We start from the raw sequence: 21,269 nt of genomic DNA, 5'->3' as shown, positions 1-21,269 counted from the left end.
AGCATTGTGCATGGGGGGGGGTGGTATCTAAAGAGATTCAGCACATTGGGGAAGTACCATGCATAAATGTGGCCACGATCCTCTGAGTGGAAATATATTGGCTTCAAAACAAAGTACACTATATAACTGGAGGGGATCATATAAATAAACAAAAGGCACACAGACATCTATAAGAAGAGAGGTCAGAAGGGTTTTGAAGTGGAAGGAAGGAGGTGGATTGCGCTGTTGGAAAGTACTGTATCCAGATTCTGCTAGAGCCTTATGTTTGGATGTCACACTTGTGAAGATCTCCAGTGCAATATGTGCAAGGGTCAAAACTTTCATATACCATTTTTGAAGCTACTTTGTAATCTAGAATGATGTAGGGAAGATTCTTACTGAGAGGCCAGGAGATCCAGGTGGGCCAGGTGGGCCAAGAGGTCCCATAATTCCCTATTGTGGAGAAACAGGATGTTAGGATTAGATGCTGCTTTAAGGACCCTTCCCAGCCACATCACCAAGAGTCCCTTTCCTCCATCCTTTCTTCCCACCCTCCATCTGAACTGAGCTCCCAGCTACTCACAATGTCGCCCTTAGGGCCCGGTGTTCCCTGGTTCCCTGGCAGCCCTTGGTCACCTTTCTCACCCATCTCACCTGGGGGGCCAATCAACCCAATGAGTCCTGCATGGCCCTGAAAGAAAAGGGGAGCAGCTTATGGGCACAGAGACAGTGAGCAACGAAAAAGAGAAAAAGGAATTCAAGACATTTTGAAAGAGTTGAAACTCTACACCAGCTTCAGCTGTAATCTGATATGGTCGGGGTCAGGAAAACAGCACAGGATGGAAAACAAATGTACAGTATATGTAGTTATGATTTGGGCTTGTCTCCAAATCAGAAAACTAAGATTTCCCTTCCCCAGAGTGACACAGACACGTACACGATGATTAAAACTAACATGTTTCAACTATGAAGACTTGGTGAACTTTTTGCACATACACTGTGTGTGGTGTGTATAAAATTATCTCTCGATCATTTCTCATTCATATGGAAAATTATAGCTTGGGAAGAGATATCAGATTTAGGCCCAGCTTTAGATCAGCAAGGAGGGTGTTAGGAGGTAAGTTGGCCTTGGCCAGGCACAAACACCATGTCTGTACTTGGTATCCAAAACCAGGTCTTCAAGAGCAAACACCTAAAGCATAGAGTCTGGAGATGAACTGACCACAGTTGTTGTTACGACCCATTCAAACCAGCGGTTTTTCACTTCTACGTAGTTAACAGAAACTGAACAGGAACTGGCCATTCTGATATGGTCCTATGTGAATGAACACTATGCAGATGTGGTCCTAAAGCAGGCTGCACTCTAAGGAAACCTTCCAGCTCAACATGTGTTGCCACCACTGTCATCATTTATTTATTTATTTATTTATTTATTTATTTATTTATTTATTTATTTTTATTGTATTTACACAAGGAATTAACTGGAAGGGAAGGCCTGCCTATACATCCACGTTTTTGGTTGGTTCTTAAAAGTACCCAGCGAGGGTGCAGCGCGAATCTCTGGAGGCAGGTTATTCCAGAGGCGAGGAGCCACCGCCGAGAAGGCCCGGTTTCTAGTTCTTTCATTCCGGGCCTCCCTCAGCGTCAGGCTCCTCATCCTCACCTCCTGGCTTGCGCGGGTGACACGGGTAGAACTAGGTGGGAGTAAGTGTTCCGCCAAGTATCGAGGTCCTAAACCGTTTAGGGCTTTATACGTAAGCATCAGAACTTTAAAGTCAACGTGGAACCGAATGGGCAGCCAATGCAGTGCGGCCAAAATAGGAGAAATATGATCGAATTTTCTCACTCCGCTAAGGAGTCGGGCCGCTGCATTCTGCAGCACTTGGAGTTTCCACGTCAACTTCAAAGGTAGCCCCACGCAGAGTGCTTTATATATATATGTATCTTTGGTCATCTGAAGTTTGCTTCAGAAACTTCAGTATACTCCAGTGGGGAGACACTATCAGGATGCTTGGGACATCAACTCTCAGAAGATCCAACCAACCCTGGCAATGGGAAGAGATTGTGGGTGAGGGAGTCCAAAATATCTGGAGGAACAAAGGAACTCCACCCCTGCTGCACTCCAACTTTGTTTCTGTGGTTTGGGGAAGATGGCAAAATACAGAAAGTTCCTCGTGTTTCTATCGGGCTGCTGAACAAGCTTCATTCTGCTTTGTAGGTCACACATTATACTAGGATTCATTTAAAACTAAGATCAGAAGAGTTGAAACTGAGTGTAATCTGAAGGCTACATTTATCTGGGAAGCTGCTAAAAGTACAATTGAGACCTTTTCCTTCTTTTAAAGCCAGTTACAAAATTGGAGACTGTAACGTCAAAATTTGCTTTTCCTTTTCCTATTGCACAGCAGATGACTGCATATACTCACCTTTTCTCCTTTGTAGCCAGGATCACCCTTGAGTCCCGGGAGCCCAGTTGGACCCTAAAACAACAAGAAGAACTGCATTAAGAGATCCTATGGGATTGTAGTCACAGGCCATTATCCAAGTTTCACAGAAGTCGTAGGATTTCTGATTATTTAACCTAGAAGTTGGGAAAAGGTGGAGCTACAGATGTTGCTGGACAACTGCTGCCATCAGCCTAATTAATATGGGATTTGCATTCAACATCTTCTCAGACCTGATTTAGCCCAATTTACCTTCATTCACCCATGCATATCTCTGTCTGCTACTTCAGATGACACTGCTTGAATGTCTTCGGAATTTAATGTGTGATGACCATTTCATATGTGCCTCATTTCAAGATTGACAATCACTGTGTGAATTCAGCTTGAATCAGTCCTGTGCTCTTGACTTAGGAACTGCTTATTGACTTTGAATGAGTAGCGGTTTCTCTCCATTATCTTTTGGACACACATGAGTGCACAGTGATCATACCCTTTGAAACATCATTTGGGGAACTTATTCTGTTGCTCTGCTGGTTTTCCTTCAACACTTCCAGGAAGATGTCTCCAGTAAGACTGCTCCACAATAAATAAATGGTCACGCTCAACCCACTCCAAATTACAATAAATAGGGAGGAAAACTGGAAAGCTGCAAGCTTGGAAGAGGAGCAACTCAGAAGGAAACGATGACTGGATCAGAAATTGTCTGATAGTGCCACACAAGGGTTGTGGTTTTGTGTTGCCTCCCACTCACCATTGGTCCTGGAGGCCCTGCTTGACCAGGTGCTCCAAGCAGACCTTGTTCCCCCTATGGAAGAAAGGGAATATGAACTTAGAGACAACAGAATTTGGCATCTTGGGGTGAATGGTTGTTAAACATCTCAAAGTAAAAATGGGTGTGGAGTTTTGCCAGAGGGAATATGAATATAAAAAGCACAAATATTCAGTTAATACAGGATACAAGTATGCATAACACCAAGGATGGATACATCAGCCTATTTCCAGTCCCTGTTAGAGTCAGAGGATCTCACTCAGAAGCAGTGGTGTAATGGAGCCAGGAATGCTGGGTCAAAGCACAGGAAATTTGTAGGATTAGCATGGATGATGTTATCTGCCACAAACCTCTCCACCACCACCACCACCCCACTTCTCTGGCTGCTCTGAGTTTACCTGTAATCCTCAGATTATTTAGGAAGGGAAGTAGATTTTCTAGCAATAGTCGTTTCTCCCTAATGTTGGTGAAACTAACTTCTGGAAAAACTTAAGGTGAGAGTCTTCTGCTGTTTGGTGGCCTGACCTTCTAGTGAACCTCAGATTTCTCCAGATAAAGTCCAACATGAGCTGTCCTTTGACAGCTTGGTGCATGATCTGATCACAATAACTAAGTACTGTGCTATGTGCCATTGTCCTTAGACATCTTTATAACAGAGACTGGCATAACCGTCCCCTGTTTTTGACTTCTTTGGGAGAGCGGCTATGGAAACTTTCACGATGGACATCACGCTCCCAACACTTACAACATCATCTGCCTGTAAGTCCATTCCATCCTGCTTCTGCATTTTTAAAATCCTCTGAAAATGTGGTTGTGTTTATTTATATAAGTGCATAAACATAACTGTAATCTCAAAAATACTCATTTGTCATCAAAGTATTCTGATAGTATTTGAGCTGTAGATCTTTGTCAGTCTCCTCTTTGCAAGCAAGGAGTAATCACAGAATCACAGAGTTGGAAGGGGCTTTATAAGGCCATCGAGTTCAACCCCCTGCTCAAAGCAGGAATCCAAATCAAAGCAGATCTGACAGATAGTTGTCCACTTTTCTCTTGAATGCCTCCACCTCCTGAGGCAATTGGTTCCGTTGCCGTACTGCTTTAACAGTTAAGATGTTTTTTTCTGATATTCAGGCTTAATCTGGCTTCCGGTAGATTGAATCCATTATTAAATGTCCTGCATTATGGGCTGATCCTGCCCCTCCTCTGTATGATGAGCTTTATTATTTGAAAAGTGCTATTCTATCTCCCCTCAGTCTTCTTTTCTCAAAGCTAAACACGGCCAGTTCTTTCAGTCTCTCTTCATAGGGCTTGGTTTCCCAGTCCCCTGATCAGGAAAAGTATGTTGGATGAAGTGGGGAAGGCTTGCATATAACAACATCCTGACCTGCAGAACATGAGTCCCAGAGGTGCTGCTTGGGTCAATTTGTTCTGGAAGTTTCAAAGCATTTCTCATTAAAGCACACACAAATATCTGTAAATAGGATATAATCTAGAGCACATGCACATGGAATGCATGTGTAAGGAATCTCCAGGCACAGCTGGAGCTTTTCTTGTCCCTTTTCCCTGCTTCAGCTCCTTCAGCAGACAATACAAGAAGTTTTTCTAAATAAACCAACGTGCTGCAACCCCTCTTCCTTGCTCAGCAGCAGTGCTCCTGAATCACAACCATGTGGTCCAAAGGGGATGTAACAAATTTTCTGGGGCCTGACCATTGAGACAAAAAGCCAGGTTCTTTCTAGAGCCTCTCTGGGCATTCTGTGCTTTGCCCACACCTTCTTAGTACGAGGTGATATTTTCTCATATTTTAAAATCTAACCTCATATTCTAGCAGTTCATAACTCATTGCTTCTCTTCTTCTCTTAAATAGAGATTCTGGAGAATATAGGTGCCCACCATCTTTGTAACATCCTTTCATGCATACTGACAGAGCTTGGAAAAGTGATTTTTTTAAAAAAAACAACAACTACTAATTCCCAGAATATTCCACCTTGCATGGCTGGTTGGGAGATTCTGGGAACTGTAGTCCAATAATGTAACTTTTCCAAACTTTGCCTATAAAGATTGCCAGTCCTCCACAACCCAGCAGGTCCATTTAGCTCCAGTACATGTTCCTGAACTGAAATTAGGTCACATTGAGAGGCAGCCCATCTTCCACCCATCTCTCCTCTATCTATTGATGAAAGAGTAATGGCGCTCACTGCTGGGCCAGGAATGCCACGTAGTCCTTCTGAGCCAGGGCGGCCTGGAGGTCCTTGTGGGCCCATGGGCCCCATTTTCCCAAGAGGTCCTTCTGTGCCAGGTTCTCCCTAAAGACAAAGTGTGGGAGAGAGAATGAGAATGGATAACTTATAGTAGGTTTGTTCAATTAATCCAGTATACTAAGGGTCTCAGCTAAGACTGTCTGATTCAGGTTTGTAATAGATATGCACATAGTACAACTGAGGTATTCACTGTATTCACTGGAGGGAACAGTATAGTCCTTTCTCTCTCTTTCTCATCCGAAGCACAACAGTATGGATAAGGATCACATCTTCTATTCAGGCAGTGGGGATCTAAACTCTTCCTTGCCTCATCCTTGTAGGGACAGATGAGGAACTGTACCTTTTTGTTCCTTGCCATATGAAATATTTTCTGTTGGATGGTTCAATGAAAAATACATAACTTGAGAAAACTGTGTAACTTTTGCAAATTGCACAAACTGCAGCAGCTGCTGCTGCTTTGTTTCATGGACTTTTAAAAATTCAAAGCATTGGATGGGTTCTTGGAATCTTTTTCACTCTCACTCTCTTCTTCTAGGTCTGCTTTCTTTCTTAAAGGGAAATTACACTAATTTTACACAGGGCAACCCAGAGGTAGTTTTCAGAAACTGCAAAACAAAACAAAAAGAAAAACAAACAGAAGAATTTCTATACCACCCATCTGGCATCCCAGGTCACTCAGAAACAAAAAAAGAAAACAAACAAACAAACAAAAAAACCCTAAAGGGTGAAAAACACTTTTTTCTTGTGCTGGAAGTGGTGAATCTTGTGGCTCTTGAAGATTCCTTGCTCAGATGTTTTGTCATGTTGTGAATGGCCAAAGTCAATAAGACCAATTAAATTAGTAGTATTGGTTGTAACCCTCCCAAGCAGCAGTTGGAAACTTTGGTTTTCCACGCTTGTGGCTTACAGGAAGTCTCCACATGTAACAGAGGGCTTCCTTTTCAAAGTGCTGCTGTCCACATGATCCATAACTGAGGGAACAGAGCTAGCTGGCTTCCTCTCCTTGCATGTTCAGGCTAACATGCTTCTGAATGGCTAAATAGATACCTATGGTCCCACACAAAAGAAGGTAACTATGAGGATAGAAACTTAAGTAGAAAAGTGTTACTTAGCCTGTGGTGTAGATGTTTGTACTTCTTAGTGGGGGATTTTTCATGGGAGGGGAGTGTTTGGGGAATTTTTATGTGTGTGCATGTGGGTCTGGTCTCTGGGTGCCTGTGTGAATTTCGTTGTATGGGTATACCATGTACATACTTACAATGACAATTAAATTATTTGAATTGAATTGGTACTGCTTCAGTCAAGGTGTGGGGGGTATTATCAGAGCCTAGAAATAATGTTTTAGCTTTAGCATATTAAGGGGGGAAAATCACTGTTTTTGTGTCAACAGGAGGACAAGCAAACTGACACATCTAAGCTGTTGAAAATAACAACCAGGATCCTGTTATGTATGACCACTAGTGTAAGTGCAACACACGTTTGTTTCATCACATAGTAGTCATGTTGATTAAGCACATGACCATCACAACAAAAGTGCCAACTTCTTATTCGGTGGAAGTTCATTGCTGAAAGGTATACTGTTGGAATTACACAGGCATAAACACACAATAGGATCCCTAACATAATTTTAATGATAATGTATCAACAGGAGTACATGATTTCCAAGCTCTGGAAATTACCCATTGCAGGATGACTTTATTCTACTGAGTGAGAATGCTGATATTGAAAATGTGGGAATACACAATGGAAGAAGCTAGAAGTAGGTGATTCAGCGGGCATGCAAGTTTTTAACAATTCATTATCAGTCACCAAAATAAGGGTTGTTTGTTCTCCCTTACCTTGGCTCCCTTCTCGCCCTGTCGACCTTCACGCCCAAGCGGCCCAAGTGGTCCCTTGAACAGAGAAAGAAAATCACGTGGACAAAGAGAACCACTGCATAACACAGTTTAATTAGGATTTTGTGATTTAACTTCTGGCTACCTTCTACAGAAAGACTGTATCCTTAATCATGTTCACAGTTTTATTAAGTAAATAGATGCAATATTGCTCCAGCAATAAACTCTTATAAAAATTAAATATGTTATCTATTACAAACAACAACAAAAAGGATGGGACCAATTAGACATCATGTAAATCTTTGCAGAAAAACACAGCCCAGGCAGAAATCTTTGCAGAAACACCAGCCCCAGGGAATAGACGCAGTAATATCATTAGAACAAACACAACAATAAAAGATCTCCAAGTTCTTCCAAAAGTACAAAGGCTGGCACAAATACTGAACATTCCCCATAATATAAACAAGGATGTGGGAAGCCAAAAGAACTTTCTTAGTTTTAGCCAAATCAGTTCGGTAATTGCTACTGAACAAAAGCAAAATCTTGTTTTACAAACAGAATCTGCCTTTGAGCAGGACAACTCTTTGGGGCTGGAAGAAATGTGTTTTTTCTTCACCATATGTCAAGTAGCAAAAGAAATTAAAAGCACTTCCACATGGGACATTTCTCCTAAAAATTCCTGCTACTACACTGATACTATCAGTATTCTTCCCACCAGCCACATGATGTTCCTCTTATTTTGGTTCATGCAATGCTTTTCCCATGGCTTTCTGCTCCTTTTTATCCCTTCTCAAAGTATAGTTTATTCCTAGTATCATTTGGTGTTGGATGGAGTTTGCTCCCAGTTTTCAGTTGATGTCCAAGGCAGCTCCTACAGTGATCTGATCAGTATTTTTCCCACCATCTACATGACGTTCCTCTTTTATTGGTTCATATAGTACTTTTCACATGACTTTCTGCTTCTGTTTGTTCCTTCTCAAAGCATACTCTATTTCTAGTATCACTTGGTATTAAGTGGGGTTCACTTCCAGTTTGCAGTTGATGTCCAGGGCAGGAGACTCTGGTTGGAATTTTTCAATTACCATTCAAAGGAAAGAAAAAGAAAAAAGGGAACAGTGGAGCAGTAGCAGTAAAAGTTGTTCCCACAGGGAAATACATTTCTTAAAACCTTCTTAAATATTTCTTAAATAGAAGCATATTTTTTAAGAAGAAGTTTTTTTAAGAGACATTTATACACAATCCCTCTTATCCCCCTGTGCTCTTTCAGCACCAAGCGAGAGAAAGGGGAGTAGGAAAAAATGGTTCTTTCTGGAAAAGCACAAAGTAAAGGCTTCATATGTTCAGTCTTGCCTAATAATCATGGACAAAAAAGCAAATCACATGCCATTTTGAAATGAAAAGTGTAATGTTCTTTGATGAAATCAGGGACCTTCAAAGGGTGGTGAAAATTAGGAAAGTAATCCTCATTTTGATCGTGTTATAGTGAATGAAACAAAAGGGAAACTCTGAACCAATGTATCATGTGCACAACCCGCTAGTAACAAACGCTAGATAAAGAGGAAGTGTTGAAAGAGATTACTGAGGATCAGGGCTAGAACTCAAAAAAGCTCCTTTTTGAAGTATAGCTGCTGGAATCCTCCAGCCAGCATGGCTGATTAGGGGATTCTGGGAGATGTAACCCAAAAAGTAACTTTTGCATGCTATGACCTGGGGTCATTCCCAGTTTGGATCAGTGATCTGTCTGAGCAAGATTTGAGACTCTGCATGAAACATACAGCTTTATTAGCATAAGCCCAACTTCTCAGATTGCTGTATGATATGAAAAGTTTGGGTTGATCAGTGTGATGTTGTGGATAGAATGATGGACTAGAGTTTGAATCCCTGCTCAGCCATGGAAATTCCTGGGGAGGGTGGAGGCCTGGTCAAGCCACTCCCTAAGTATCTCACTTGCCTCGCCCGCAATACTTAACTAATATAACAACATTTAAAGGGAGAAATGCCTTCACAGCTTTACTTTGCCACTCTATGAGTTCTGCAGGGCTTGAGGGATGTTATCAATGGACTCCCTTGGAGAAGAGAGTTTGTCTATGTGGAACTAATGCAGTTGAATATTAGATTGTCACTCAGACAATGCATTGTCTGCCCAATTTATAAAGACTTGAGAGTAATTCTGTTCAAAGAGTTAGGTCTTGCATCTAATAGATCTGAAGCATATCCGGGGAGATGAGGAAAGAGTGAAATTACTAAGGCATCAGCTTAGCAAGTGGAGGCACTTCAGCGAGCTTCGTTCCCCATGAGCCCCAGCACCAGCTGGACTTTTCCGCACAAAGCAAAGCTGTGTTCTTGACTAAAGCTCCAGTTGGAGGAACTCTAGATGGTGCTTTTTGCTAGGGATCACATGATGTCAGGAATCATAGCCCTTCCTCCAGGTGTCATGTGGTGATGACATAGAGGTGATGGCAAAAGTATCCCTTATATATGTAATAAGGCAAAGGTTCCCCTTGACATTTAGTCCAGTCGTGTCCAACTCTAGGGCATGGTGCTCATCCCTGTCTCCAAGCCGTAGAGCCAGCGTTTGTCTGTAGAGAGTTTTTGTGGCCACGTGGCTAGCGTGACCAGACACGGAACACTGTTACCTTCCCACCAAGGTGGTACATATTTATCTACTTGCATTTTTACATGCTTTCAAATTGCTAGGTTGGCAGGAGCTGGGACAAGCCACGGGAGCTCACTCTGTCACGTGGTGTCATGAGTTCAGCCGAAGAAAATCTGGAATCTGAGGGGTTAATCACAGCTGAGGAGAATGCTGGGCAATCAGAATTGGAGGCAGCTGAATCACCACCAGATTCTCCTCCCCCAGTAGCCAGAGTGAGGGAGAAGCTTCGGCAAGGACTCATGACACAAAGATCCGAAGCCCGCATGAATGCTTCCCATAGGAACATCAGGTTGATCAGCCTTGAGTTTTAGCAGGATGAGGTGTTTAGATGATTGCTGTTGCTATAAAATCTGCACCCAGAGGCTTGCAAACTTGTGGAAGCAACAAGTCAACTCCCTGGCTCGCATCCACACTCCTGCTCATCTTGGACCTTGTTTTCTGGACCCTTATCTTTGGACTTTGACTATGGTTTGTGTTTTGGCTCTGGCATTTTGGTATCTGTTTTGCATCTAGTGGACTTCTGATATTGGACTGGTTTATTGGACTTTTGCCTGTTGAAACCCCTGGAAACGTGCATGTCAATTTGATCTTACGACTGCAGGTCTTCTGACCTTGTGGCACAGACGCTTCTGCGGTTTAACCTGCAGTGCCACCACATCCCTTATGTATGTAATACATTATTGTTAATAATAAGAGTTACATGCTGTCATGTCAATTCCAACTTGTGTTGGTTCTTTCCAAAGTTTTCTAGGTAGAGAGTGCTCAGAAGCTGTTTGCTATTCCCTTCTTCTGGGTTGCTTTGGGAACTATGCACCTTGCCCAAGGCTACACAAGCTGCTCCCCGCCCCCCCAAAAAGGAATAGTGGGGAACTGAAATCTCAGCCTCTCATTCCACAGCCAGATACCTAGCTTACTGAGCTATCCAGCCACAATATAATTAAGGAAGTTATAATTGTTTAGATTTCCCTCATATTTCTTCCTCAGGATGATGCCACAACTTACCCTCTTCCCTGGTGACCCAGAAGGACCTGGCTCCCCAGAAGCTCCAGGAGGTCCCTGAAATAATGGTTAAAAGAGAGATTATTTATGAGCACACCAAGGCTGCATTTTTAGTGACATAGCTACTTGAAGTTTCATAACCTCCCCGCACCCCACTCAAATTTTCACTTTGGCAAAACATTTGAGAATTCAGTTAAGTCTCACTACAACTTCCATCGAAAAACTGTATACCTGTCCATCCATCCATCCATCCATCCATCCATCCATCCATCCATCCATCCATCCATCCATCCATCCATCCATCCATCCATCCATCCATCCATCCATCCATCCATCCAGTAAATTCATGCACATATGTATGTACATACATACTAACAGCAACAACAACATGGGGGTGGGGGAGAAGCAGCATGTTGTTCTTCAGCACTGCTATACTCACTGGAAGTCCAGGATCTCCCATGTCACCCTTTTCACCGGGAGCTCCATCACGGCCCTTAACAGAAGAAGGGAGACACAAACAAGCATTAGCGGTCACAACTGCAATTGTGTGTAATTGCTGTAAGTGCTGCCATGCAACATTTCTGTTCAGGATTCCGGTCAGCCATGCCCCTTTTTTCAAGATATTCCATTATGCACACACACTCCCTTTTAACAGCCCATCATAAAAACACACACACACACACACAAACCCAGTTTTTTTCCCTTTATCAGTTGGGCAGCTTCTTGTGGGCATTGAGCTTCCTCAGTCCTCACTGGGATTTAGGCTCCAGCGCTCCACCCCCCCCCATCTCTTTGTACTTCTGCAAACGCTGGCTGGACTTTCCCTGAGCTGGACAAATGCCTCCCTCTTGTGTGCTGAGTCAGACGGAACACCTTGAAGCTGATATCTGCATGTTTTTTTGTAAAAAGTCGTCAAACTTAAGAGGAGGCATAAAAGTTCATTGATAAGGCTTAGGATTTACATTTTAAAACTAAATTTAAAACGTTTGGAAGGGGGACAGTCTGAATGCAAAGTCTTGAACTGAAAATTTGGTGGTTTTTTTTCTTGCCAAGTTCCCCATGTGCTGTAGCTACATGTCTGATAAGCTGAAAGCACTCAAGAATGCCTCATTACAAATCAGTGAATCTTCCTGATTATACTTCTATGCTTACTTTCCTTCAGACCGCCCAGGATATTGAATGAAGGGATGATCCCTGCAGTATGAAAAGAGGGATAGGCAACTGCTTCCCTCCAGATATTGTTGGACTTTAACTCCAATCTGCCAGCGTAGCCGGTGGTGAAAATTTGTAGGAACTCTAGTCCAAAAACAACTTGGGGGGGGGGGGCTAAAGTTGCCTACCCCTGAATCATGAGGATAGCCTGGCTGGCCTAAGTTCACCCAGTAAATTTCATGGCTGCACAGGCACTTTAAACCCAGGCTGGTCTCCCCAGATCAAGTCAATGTCTGTTCACATGATCACTTATCCCAGCAGGACAAAGAGTCAAACTACACAGGCCCCTTGATTCTCCTTCAAATCATTAAAGAATTGCTTTGCCATTTAGAAATGGAGCTGGAAAGAGAGAAGACTTGGCTTTCCAGGCCTTTCCTCCTCCTTCATCATACTCCATTCCTCTCCCTAAAGCCAGAAGTAAAATCCAACGTATCATACTCACAGGAGGGCCAGGCTCTCCAGATGGGCCTGGGTCACCGGGAAATCCTATTGGGCCCTGTGGTGGGGAAATAATAAGCAATGAGGTTCACACGGCTCAGGAACACTCCCGAAAGGACCACCTTCCAGAGCCAAAAGCAAATGAGGCCACTTCTGCTGCACCTGCGAATGCAGGAGATTGGAAAGAATGTGTCAGCTTGTCTTCTATGCATTCCAGAGGTGGCTGAAGGGCTATTTTGCCTAGGTAGAAGTAAGTACCGTGGATGCTCCCTGGATCCCTGGTAGTAACTTTTCAGCGAATATCTGTGAAGCTGTGACTCTGCTGTATGGATCTCGGGAAACTCAACCTGTTTGCTCTGTTGGTTGTAGTGGGGCTGCAGAATCCTCTCTGAGAGGCACCATGGAACTGGTGCTTGGGAGGACCACAAGGTCTCTTCTCTGAAACTCTTTGAGGGGTGGGACTGAGCGATTGTTTCCAATAAGGCAGCACTTTCCAATCTTTCACTCTCCAGATGTGTTGGACTACACCTCCCATCAGTGGCAACTACTGTGGCCATGTAAGCTGTGGGATATGGCAATTGTAGGCCAACGTATCGGAAGGGCACCAGGTTGGGGAAGACTGAAGTATAAACTTGCTACTTAAAATTCAGAAGCCCGTTACTCACCAGGTTGCCTTTGGCTCCATCTTCTCCTGGGGGACCTTTCTTGCCAGGGGGGCCTGCAGCTCCTGTTTGGCCAGAGTCTCCCTTTTCACCTGTATCGCCCTTCACACCCTGCAAACGTGCACAGAGATGCCAGTTGAGGAAATGGAGGCAAGGCTTTGCAAAGACAGCTTCTCTCTGGCTGCTCACTTCAATCCAGGAGCAAGAGCCATGCCTCTGCTCTGCACCAATTGATCCATGTCATGCCCGGCTTCATTAATCTACCTGGCCTTTGGCAGAGGTTGGCTTGGAGCAAGCATGAAATAGAAAGGACCAAAATGGAGCCCTATATTTTCCCCAGCCTCTCCCTCCAAAAAACCTAGGAACTTACTGGCCGGCCTGGGTCCCCCGAGGGTCCAGGGTCCCCTGATTCACCTGGTTCACCCTAGAAGGCAAAAGAAAGGGAAAGAAAATAGTGAATTTCGACCCAGCCATGTTGCTTTTCCAGATTCTAATAGGGATCTGTTTTCTGCAACTGTATGCTGCTGCACTACAATGTCTTCATCAGCATGGTATCTTAAAAGACACTCTCGGGACCTACTGGCATTTTTGTCCAGACGCTGCTGTTATTCCCGTTCAACAGGTTGTTTGGGTTTTTTTAATAGACCTTAGTTAGCAATGTTTCAGGACAATTTCCACTCGGAGTGGCAGCACAAATGCCTCAGGAACATCAGGCAGATCACTTTTCTTACTAGGAAGTTAGAGAAAAGTTCATTGAAAGAAAAGGAAAAGAACATGCCGGAGCATGCACAGAGTGTGCTTCTTACTAATAGTGAGCACATAACCTGATGTTACATTGAGGAGATGGAAACTCAAGGTGAGAGACTGTCACCTCAAGCATGTTGCAACCCTAGTACCCCTCATAAATTAAGTGCACTTCCTCCCTGGTTTCTGGGTGTTCCCTGTGACTCCCAACTTCTGCCAGAGTGCTTGCTTGCCATGTCAGTACCCAACACACACACACACACACACACACACACACACACACACACACACACACACACACACACACACACACACACACACACACACACACACACACACACACACACACACACACACACACACACACACGCGCGCGCGCGGAGAGAGAGTTAATATCTCCAGTTTCCAAATGGCTGTCATTTTCTCTCCTTATGCTCCCTGTCCACAGTGGCTTCCTCTAACGAATGTTTCTTAACATCATATGCTGGGCAGCAGAAGCAGGAAGGTGCCGCTGCCCTTGTGTGTAGCTAAAGAGCTTCCCAAAGGCAACTGGTTGGCAATCATGTGGTCAAAACACTAGACCTTAGTCTAATGCACCCTGACTTTTCTTTATGCCCTTAACTTGCTCCACTTCGTCCATTTTGCTTCACTACTTAACTCACAATTCCCTGAAGCTGCTGCTGGTAAAATGCTGGGCTGTCAGAAGAATAAAAGAAGGTGTGTGTGTGTGTGTGTGTGTGTGCTCGTGTTGAATCCAGCCCTCCCCTTCTCTGGAAAACAGCTGATGCCCTCAGAGCTGCATTCACTATTAGCCCTGCAGGCAAAAACCCTACAGCAATTCCAGCACTTCTAGAAAGGAGTATTTCATCCAACTCTACCTCCTGAGTTCATGGGGGAAACTGCTGATCTTTCACTTCCAAATAACTTGGCTTGGACTCACCTTTTCACCCACAGCACCTGGCTGCCCCACCCCACCAGGCTGACCTGGTGGGCCCTGGAATGAAAGAGACAGAAACAGTTAAGAAGAAAAAAATGAAACACATTATGTTGGGGGGTGTGGGGTGTTGGGGAGGGACTCAAACTATTTCCCCAACCCATCCCCAGGACATAGACATGTTAGTTAGCTACTGGTAAAACAACGAAGAGTTCTGAGACACCTTTAAGACAAACACGTTTTATTCAGCACTATATTTGCCCAGGTTAAAATCCCACGAGTTCCACCTTCTCTTCTGTGCAGTCGCTCTTTTCTTTTGCACTGATCCCCCCCCCTTTCTCTCTTCCTCTTCCTCTTGGCATTTGTAGCTTATCTGACGAATACAGCTCCCAGATTTCCCCCAGCCAGCTTCTCTGCTGACTAATGAACATCTGGAGACTGTCTCTGCCTCCTTGTCATCCAAAAAATTACAAGATAAACCACCTAATTTATGAACTCAATTCACTAAAATCTTTAACATTGTGTTTTACATGACTGTGCAGGAACCAAAAGTATAATTGGTGTGTGTGTGTGTGTGTGTGTGTGTGTGTGTGTGTGTGTGTGTGTGTGTGTGTGATAGCTTGTATTTCATGTCACAGCACTTCAAACATACCCTCCAATTTGGTGAAAAGCCATCCATCCCTTTTTGTGTGATTCCGTAAAAATGGACAAGAGGAGATAGAAACTCACTTTTTATTCAAATAAGCTTTCACAGACATTTATATAGGCATGGGGAGAGCAGGGGTATGGTGTCTTATGAAAATGCAACATGTCAAGTATGATGACAACCTCATTATCTCACAATGAGATGACAACTATCTTCACTTGAACCAAGAAGTTTCAGGAGAGTTCCAGTGTGACCTGGACCATATTTTTCCTGAAGTATCCCACCACTATTTATATGGGGCAAGTGGATCAGTCTCTACAAGGAAGAATAAATGGACACCAAAAAACGGCAACATCTATGGGTCTCTTGCATTCCTGTTACATTTCACCTTCATGCCCTCTGCATTACTATATAAACATTTTTCTACTGAAGCCCTTCTCTATGCATCTGAAGAACTAGATTTGTTCTCTTTGTACCAGCCTGCCCAGACTTTAAGCTCTTCAGCACAAGCCTTTCTCTCTGCCCCATCACCACACCGGCATCCTTGGTGCAGACATGGGAGAGGGCCTTTTCAGTGGCTGCTCCCAGGCAATGGAACTCAATTCCACAGGAGACCAGGCTGGACCCTCTCCCTTTGTCCTGGCTGGCAAAGACCTTCCCGTTCAAGTAGGCTTTTAATATGACAACTGCTGCTGAGGAAGGATTTTAAAGGGAGACTTGTTCTTTTGTCTTCTTAAAAATTTGTTTTTAACTGATTTTAACATGGTTTTATGTTGCATTTTACAAAATAATTAATTATGTCCAATGGCTTTTAATAACATGATTTTTGAGGAGACTTTGATGTTTCCACCCATCATGGGGTCTTCTTTGGAAAAGAGCTACCAACTCAATTCAATTTCCTCTATCTGCTGACAAGGGTTGGGGGGAGGTCTGTGTGTGTGTGTGTGTGTGTGTGTGTGTGTGTGTGTGTGTGTGTTTGTTTGTTTGTTTGTTTGTTTGTGAATGAATCATGTTTATGCTTTGTATTTGCATAAGGATTATACATGGATTTTGAACTGCACAGGTGTCCGTCACCCCTAACTCCAGTGTTGTTGAAGAGAGAAGCATATATGACAAATTACACTTCTTTCTGCTACTAATTTTCTGGTTGCCTTCCTTAACTCAAGCTTGATTACTGTCCTTTATAATCTTAGGCTCCCTTTTCATTGCAATGTGCTCTGGGGAATTTTATATGCGGAACATTTGCTGACTAAGGTGAAAGTTTCTTCTCTCTATGCTTGATAGTGGTGGTGGGAATAGGATATGCAAGCCGGAACCTTTTGCCTCAATCCTTATGGAAGCACATACATGTGCGGAAATGATGAGAGAATGTTGATAGATACTGTTGGACTGCAACCTCTTTTACTGCTCACTATTGGTTGTGTGTCTAAGCTGATGGGACTTGCAGACCAGAAATATTGGGGTGCCGTATTTTCCCAGCCTTCACTTATATAAATGCTTTTGGAAGATCCCTGGAAGATGACAGCATTTAATAAGCTATTTATTTATTTATTTATTTATTTATTTATTTATTTATTTATTTATTTATTTATTTATTTATTTATTTATTTATTTATTTATTTATTTATTTATTTAATTCAATTTTTACCCCGCCCCTCTAGACAACGTCTACTCGTTATTTACTTTTAAGAGATTTCTATACCTTTTTGCATTCTTAACACCTCTAAGCAGTTGCCAATAATATAAATCCAGTAAATATAATAAAAACATGTAATAAAGCCATAGAACAATTACATTTTTCATTAAAATCATCCAAGGTAATTGACTAGCTTAATGCTTAAGAAAATGCCTGGGCAAACCAATAAGGCTTCATCTGGTGATGGAAACGACCAGTGTGGAGAGCTTGCCTAATAGAGTCATAAACCTAAATGCTTCTTGATCCCACAGATTTCTATGGTACTTTCTTCCTTTTTAATTTCTTCCCCTGGGAATTTCAAGACAGCATAATGTCCTAAGTTTCTTCCTACAAAATCATGCACAGTTTAGATGCCTTGCAGAGGTTGCTGCTGTTCTTCAGAGCATTTGTTACCAGCACTGATCATCAATCTCATGCTCTTACAACAGTCAATTTCAAAAGGTTTTGTACAATCCCATGCAGGTAGGACTAAAGCAATGATTTGGAATTGACCAGCATAGAATCCTGAAATTGACCAGAAAGAGAGCCTGAAATTGACAACAGCAAAAAAGAGACAGAAAAATCCTATGGGTGATAATATTTTAGGCACAACTAGCAAAGGAACATTGAATTTAATCTTGTACAGAAAACTGGGGTTGGAGGAGAAGAGTCAGTGCTCAGCATTTCTCCTTGCTGCTGCTCTGGGAAGTGTTCCAGTCTCCATGAGAATTCTGGAAGAATTCCTTGCTGAAACAAAATGGTCAAGTACTCATTACATCCCTACCACACAATCTGTACCTGGAAGTTGTTCCACACGGTAGCTGTGTCAACAGAGAATGCTTTCCTCTGTGTTGCAAATGAGTGGACTTCATGTGGTTGTGGTACAATAACTAGTCCACAAACGTTACAGGGCACAAAGACCAGATTGATCTATGTGGAGGGTAGTGCTCTCATAAGCTGGTCATGAGCTGTTTAGGGCCTTGTAAACCAAGAGGAGTACCGGCAGTCTGGTTTGCTAGCTCATTGGCAGTCACCTCCTTTGCATCAGTGTAGCCAACATGTGGCCAGTGACCCGCACTGGATTCCCAAGGACCCAAATATGCTCTGTCAAAGCTCCAACCACTTTTATTTCTTTACTTTTTAAAAGGTGGCTTTGAAAATCCCCTTGTATCCCTTTGGGGGAATGAGTGGATTGCAATGTTTTGATCACCCAGTTTTTCAAAAGTTGTCTTCAAGAAAAAAATATATATAGGCATTAGATGGCACAATAATTAGCTTTCTATTAATTTTTTTTTTTTGTAAGAAAAAAGAGAGAGCTGTGAGTCTTGGAGGTCCAGGGATGGGCTGATGCAGACCTTGGACCTTTTACAATTACCTTCTCCGGTTTCACATCACACGTCACCGAGAACAAGTACCTCTTAGGCGGCTACAACTAGTGAAATCTACAAGGGATGTTCTCCAAGTGGCAGCATTTGTAAATCGATCATTGCTTCTGGTGCTGCTGTTTTATTGCTTTCATTTTTGTTATATGGTACATTTACTGGCCTGACCTACTAATCTGTGGAAATCCTTCATTCTTTCCCATCTTTTAATGCAAGACAATCCCCCTGAAAATCCATCTTTCATGGTTGTGTTCACACTGTTTCTAGACCTATTAAGTTGATGATATAACAGTCCAATGATGAAAAATGTAGTCATTGTAGCTACCACTCAATAACAGCTTTGGAATTGTCATTACAAAGTCAATTACTGCAAATCATTTCCATTCAGGCAATTACTTGAAATGTGATAAACTATATCACACAACAGCTCAAAATGCCAAGCCAGTAAGAGACCTCAAGATTGAGGTTTTGGATTGGTGTTACACTCAAGACCTCTTTGGAGTATGTTTCAATGGGTGAGACGAGACTGTGCTATTAGTCTGTTTTACCTGTTTTCTCCATAATCTTTTATTAAAATTTAAGGTAATCATACAGTGTATCCTAAAAATAAAAATAAGAACCAATAGCTCTCTAAAACTACCATCTTGTCCATCAGGCAAATACTGTCTTGCTGATGCCTCCATCCTTTCCAGGAGGAAGAGACAATGTCTGTTCAGGACACCCAAAAAGTAGGTCCGCTTCCTATACAGGGGAAAGGAAATACATGTAGTACTCACATCTCCACCAATGGGACCCTGGGGGCCTCGGGGTCCAGGAGCTCCTGGTGGACCCTAGAGAGATCAGAGTCAAAATGAAAAGAAGTCAGATCCATAAAGAGATGCTGGCATCAGGGCAGGGGTAGCTGTTATTCTGACATGGTGAAGTGGATGTCTCTTACCATTGGGCCAACGTCGCCGCTTTCGCCTTTCTCGCCTGGGGGGCCTGGCATCCCCTGTGAAGAGCAAAAGAAAAAGTTCCCCAGGATAAATAAGCAGCATTCTCTCTAATCTGCTAACATCACTCTACTCTTGCCTGTAACAATTAAGTTCTCCATTTGCATGTCTGAGTGCATGGACTGACACATCCATTTCTATATAAGGCACCTTGGGGGGGGAATAAAGAGTAATTAAGGGCTTCTAATTAGGGAAGGTGGCTCAAAACATTTTGAACATTTATCACTATATATTTCAAAATTTAAAATCTTGGTCAACCTGTAGATCCATCTCATTTTAATCCTCAACATCTGGAAATTCAATCATAAAACTGTAGAATTTTAAAATTAGCCAAGCCACCTACTTTTAGAATGTTTCACAAAGGGGAGCAAAATCTTGTTGTGTAGTTATATGATCAGAAGGAAAAAGGACATGGAAGGAGTCTCTCCAAAGAATGTGAGAACTGCAAGCACCTTTGGGCATCCCTTGGACAACACCAGCAACCCATCAGCTGATCCTTCCACTCTGGAAGCACCATTGAATTGCTTCCACCATGAGCAAAGAAGCAGAAGTAGAAGGGAACTGGTGTAACTCTGTGGCATCCAAGTGCTGCTCAATAAAAGAGTCCCTGCTCAGATTCCTGGTGATGCACTGACTGGTGTGAAATGAGGAATCCAAGCAGGGACACATTAGTGGCAAATTGGCATTGCTAGGGCTCAACTACACAGCAAAATGTCTTTTGTGTTGTGTTTGCTGCGGTCAATTAGGGTATTTTTCTTTCTGAGTATACAGAGTAAAGCTAATTGCAAGAAAGCCCAATTCTTTTCCGGGCAACTTGGAAAAAAAACCTTCCAGTAAGCAATTTCCTCTTTCCAGGCAATTTTTCAAAAATTTTGTTTTAATGATTCTGTCACATAATAGCACTTTATAAGTTCAGCACTGCTTTCTGCCCTCTTCCTTTGCCCTCCCCCATGACTGGTCTGTCTGAAAAAAGAAAAAGAAAAAAAAAGATTGTCACTAAATCCTTTCCCTTCACATTTTTTCCTGCATGTCATTTTACTTTGTTAAATTCTGAATAAGAAACAAAGAACGGAGCTACCTCTACCTCCCATGCACAACACACAAGTTCCATGTTTCCACCTAAACAGTCTCCTAGATTTTAAAATTACCGCATTGGTGGTATAAGCACCCAGCTGCTGACTTTATCCAAACCTCAGTCCCCAGAAGTATCCTCTACTGATCAAAAGTAGTTAATTAGATCCATCTCTTTCTTTCGCATTTGTCTACCACCTCTTCTTCCTCTCTTGCATCCTTCCATCACTGCTTGTCTGTGTGTGCATGTCTCTGGCACCCTCTCCCCCCTCTGCCACCATTTATTTTTTTGGGGGGGATGAACAGAAGAGATGGAGAAGAGGGCAGTGCTCATCCCTGGGAGGCTGTTTTAATTCAGGTGACAAACACATGTGGTGTGGACACTTACAATGGCATAAGTAATAAATGCCTATGGAGGTGATTACAATAATTTCAGCCATGGGAACCTCAAGTGGGATAGTTCAAAAAGTCCAAATCAAACCAAAGAGACAAAGAGAAAACATGCCTGTGTAGTCAAGCTCTGAGTCTGTATGTTTCAGTAAAGCCTTTAAGCAAAGCTGCAGGATTCTT

At 42.8% G+C, this 21,269-nt stretch overlaps 1 protein-coding gene across 5 annotated transcripts in view; it reads right to left on the bottom strand.

Annotated features, from left to right (window-relative positions):
* Positions 1 to 21,269, bottom strand: part of LOC110071416 (uncharacterized) — a 181,834-nt gene that overhangs the window by 11,667 nt on the left and 148,898 nt on the right. For all 5 annotated transcript variants that reach the window (XM_078386437.1, XM_078386436.1, XM_020779102.3 and 2 more), the window contains 14 exons: positions 19,574 to 19,627; positions 19,413 to 19,466; positions 14,940 to 14,993; positions 13,626 to 13,679; positions 13,259 to 13,366; positions 12,598 to 12,651; positions 11,383 to 11,436; positions 10,947 to 11,000; positions 7,292 to 7,345; positions 5,391 to 5,498; positions 3,175 to 3,228; positions 2,406 to 2,459; positions 563 to 670; positions 379 to 432 (listed from right to left, as the gene is read on the bottom strand). In XM_078386437.1, the coding sequence (XP_078242563.1) occupies positions 379 to 432; positions 563 to 670; positions 2,406 to 2,459; positions 3,175 to 3,228; positions 5,391 to 5,498; positions 7,292 to 7,345; positions 10,947 to 11,000; positions 11,383 to 11,436; positions 12,598 to 12,651; positions 13,259 to 13,366; positions 13,626 to 13,679; positions 14,940 to 14,993; positions 19,413 to 19,466; positions 19,574 to 19,627 (918 nt within the window). The remainder of the gene's footprint in view (positions 1 to 378; positions 433 to 562; positions 671 to 2,405; positions 2,460 to 3,174; positions 3,229 to 5,390; positions 5,499 to 7,291; positions 7,346 to 10,946; positions 11,001 to 11,382; positions 11,437 to 12,597; positions 12,652 to 13,258; positions 13,367 to 13,625; positions 13,680 to 14,939; positions 14,994 to 19,412; positions 19,467 to 19,573; positions 19,628 to 21,269) is intronic.

The sequence above is a fragment of the Pogona vitticeps genome, chromosome 2, assembly GCF_051106095.1.
Source record: "Pogona vitticeps strain Pit_001003342236 chromosome 2, PviZW2.1, whole genome shotgun sequence".
NCBI classification, from domain to species: domain Eukaryota; kingdom Metazoa; phylum Chordata; class Lepidosauria; order Squamata; family Agamidae; genus Pogona; species Pogona vitticeps.
Note: the sequence above shows the minus strand (reverse complement) of the source record. Positions and strands in the feature narration are given on the sequence as shown.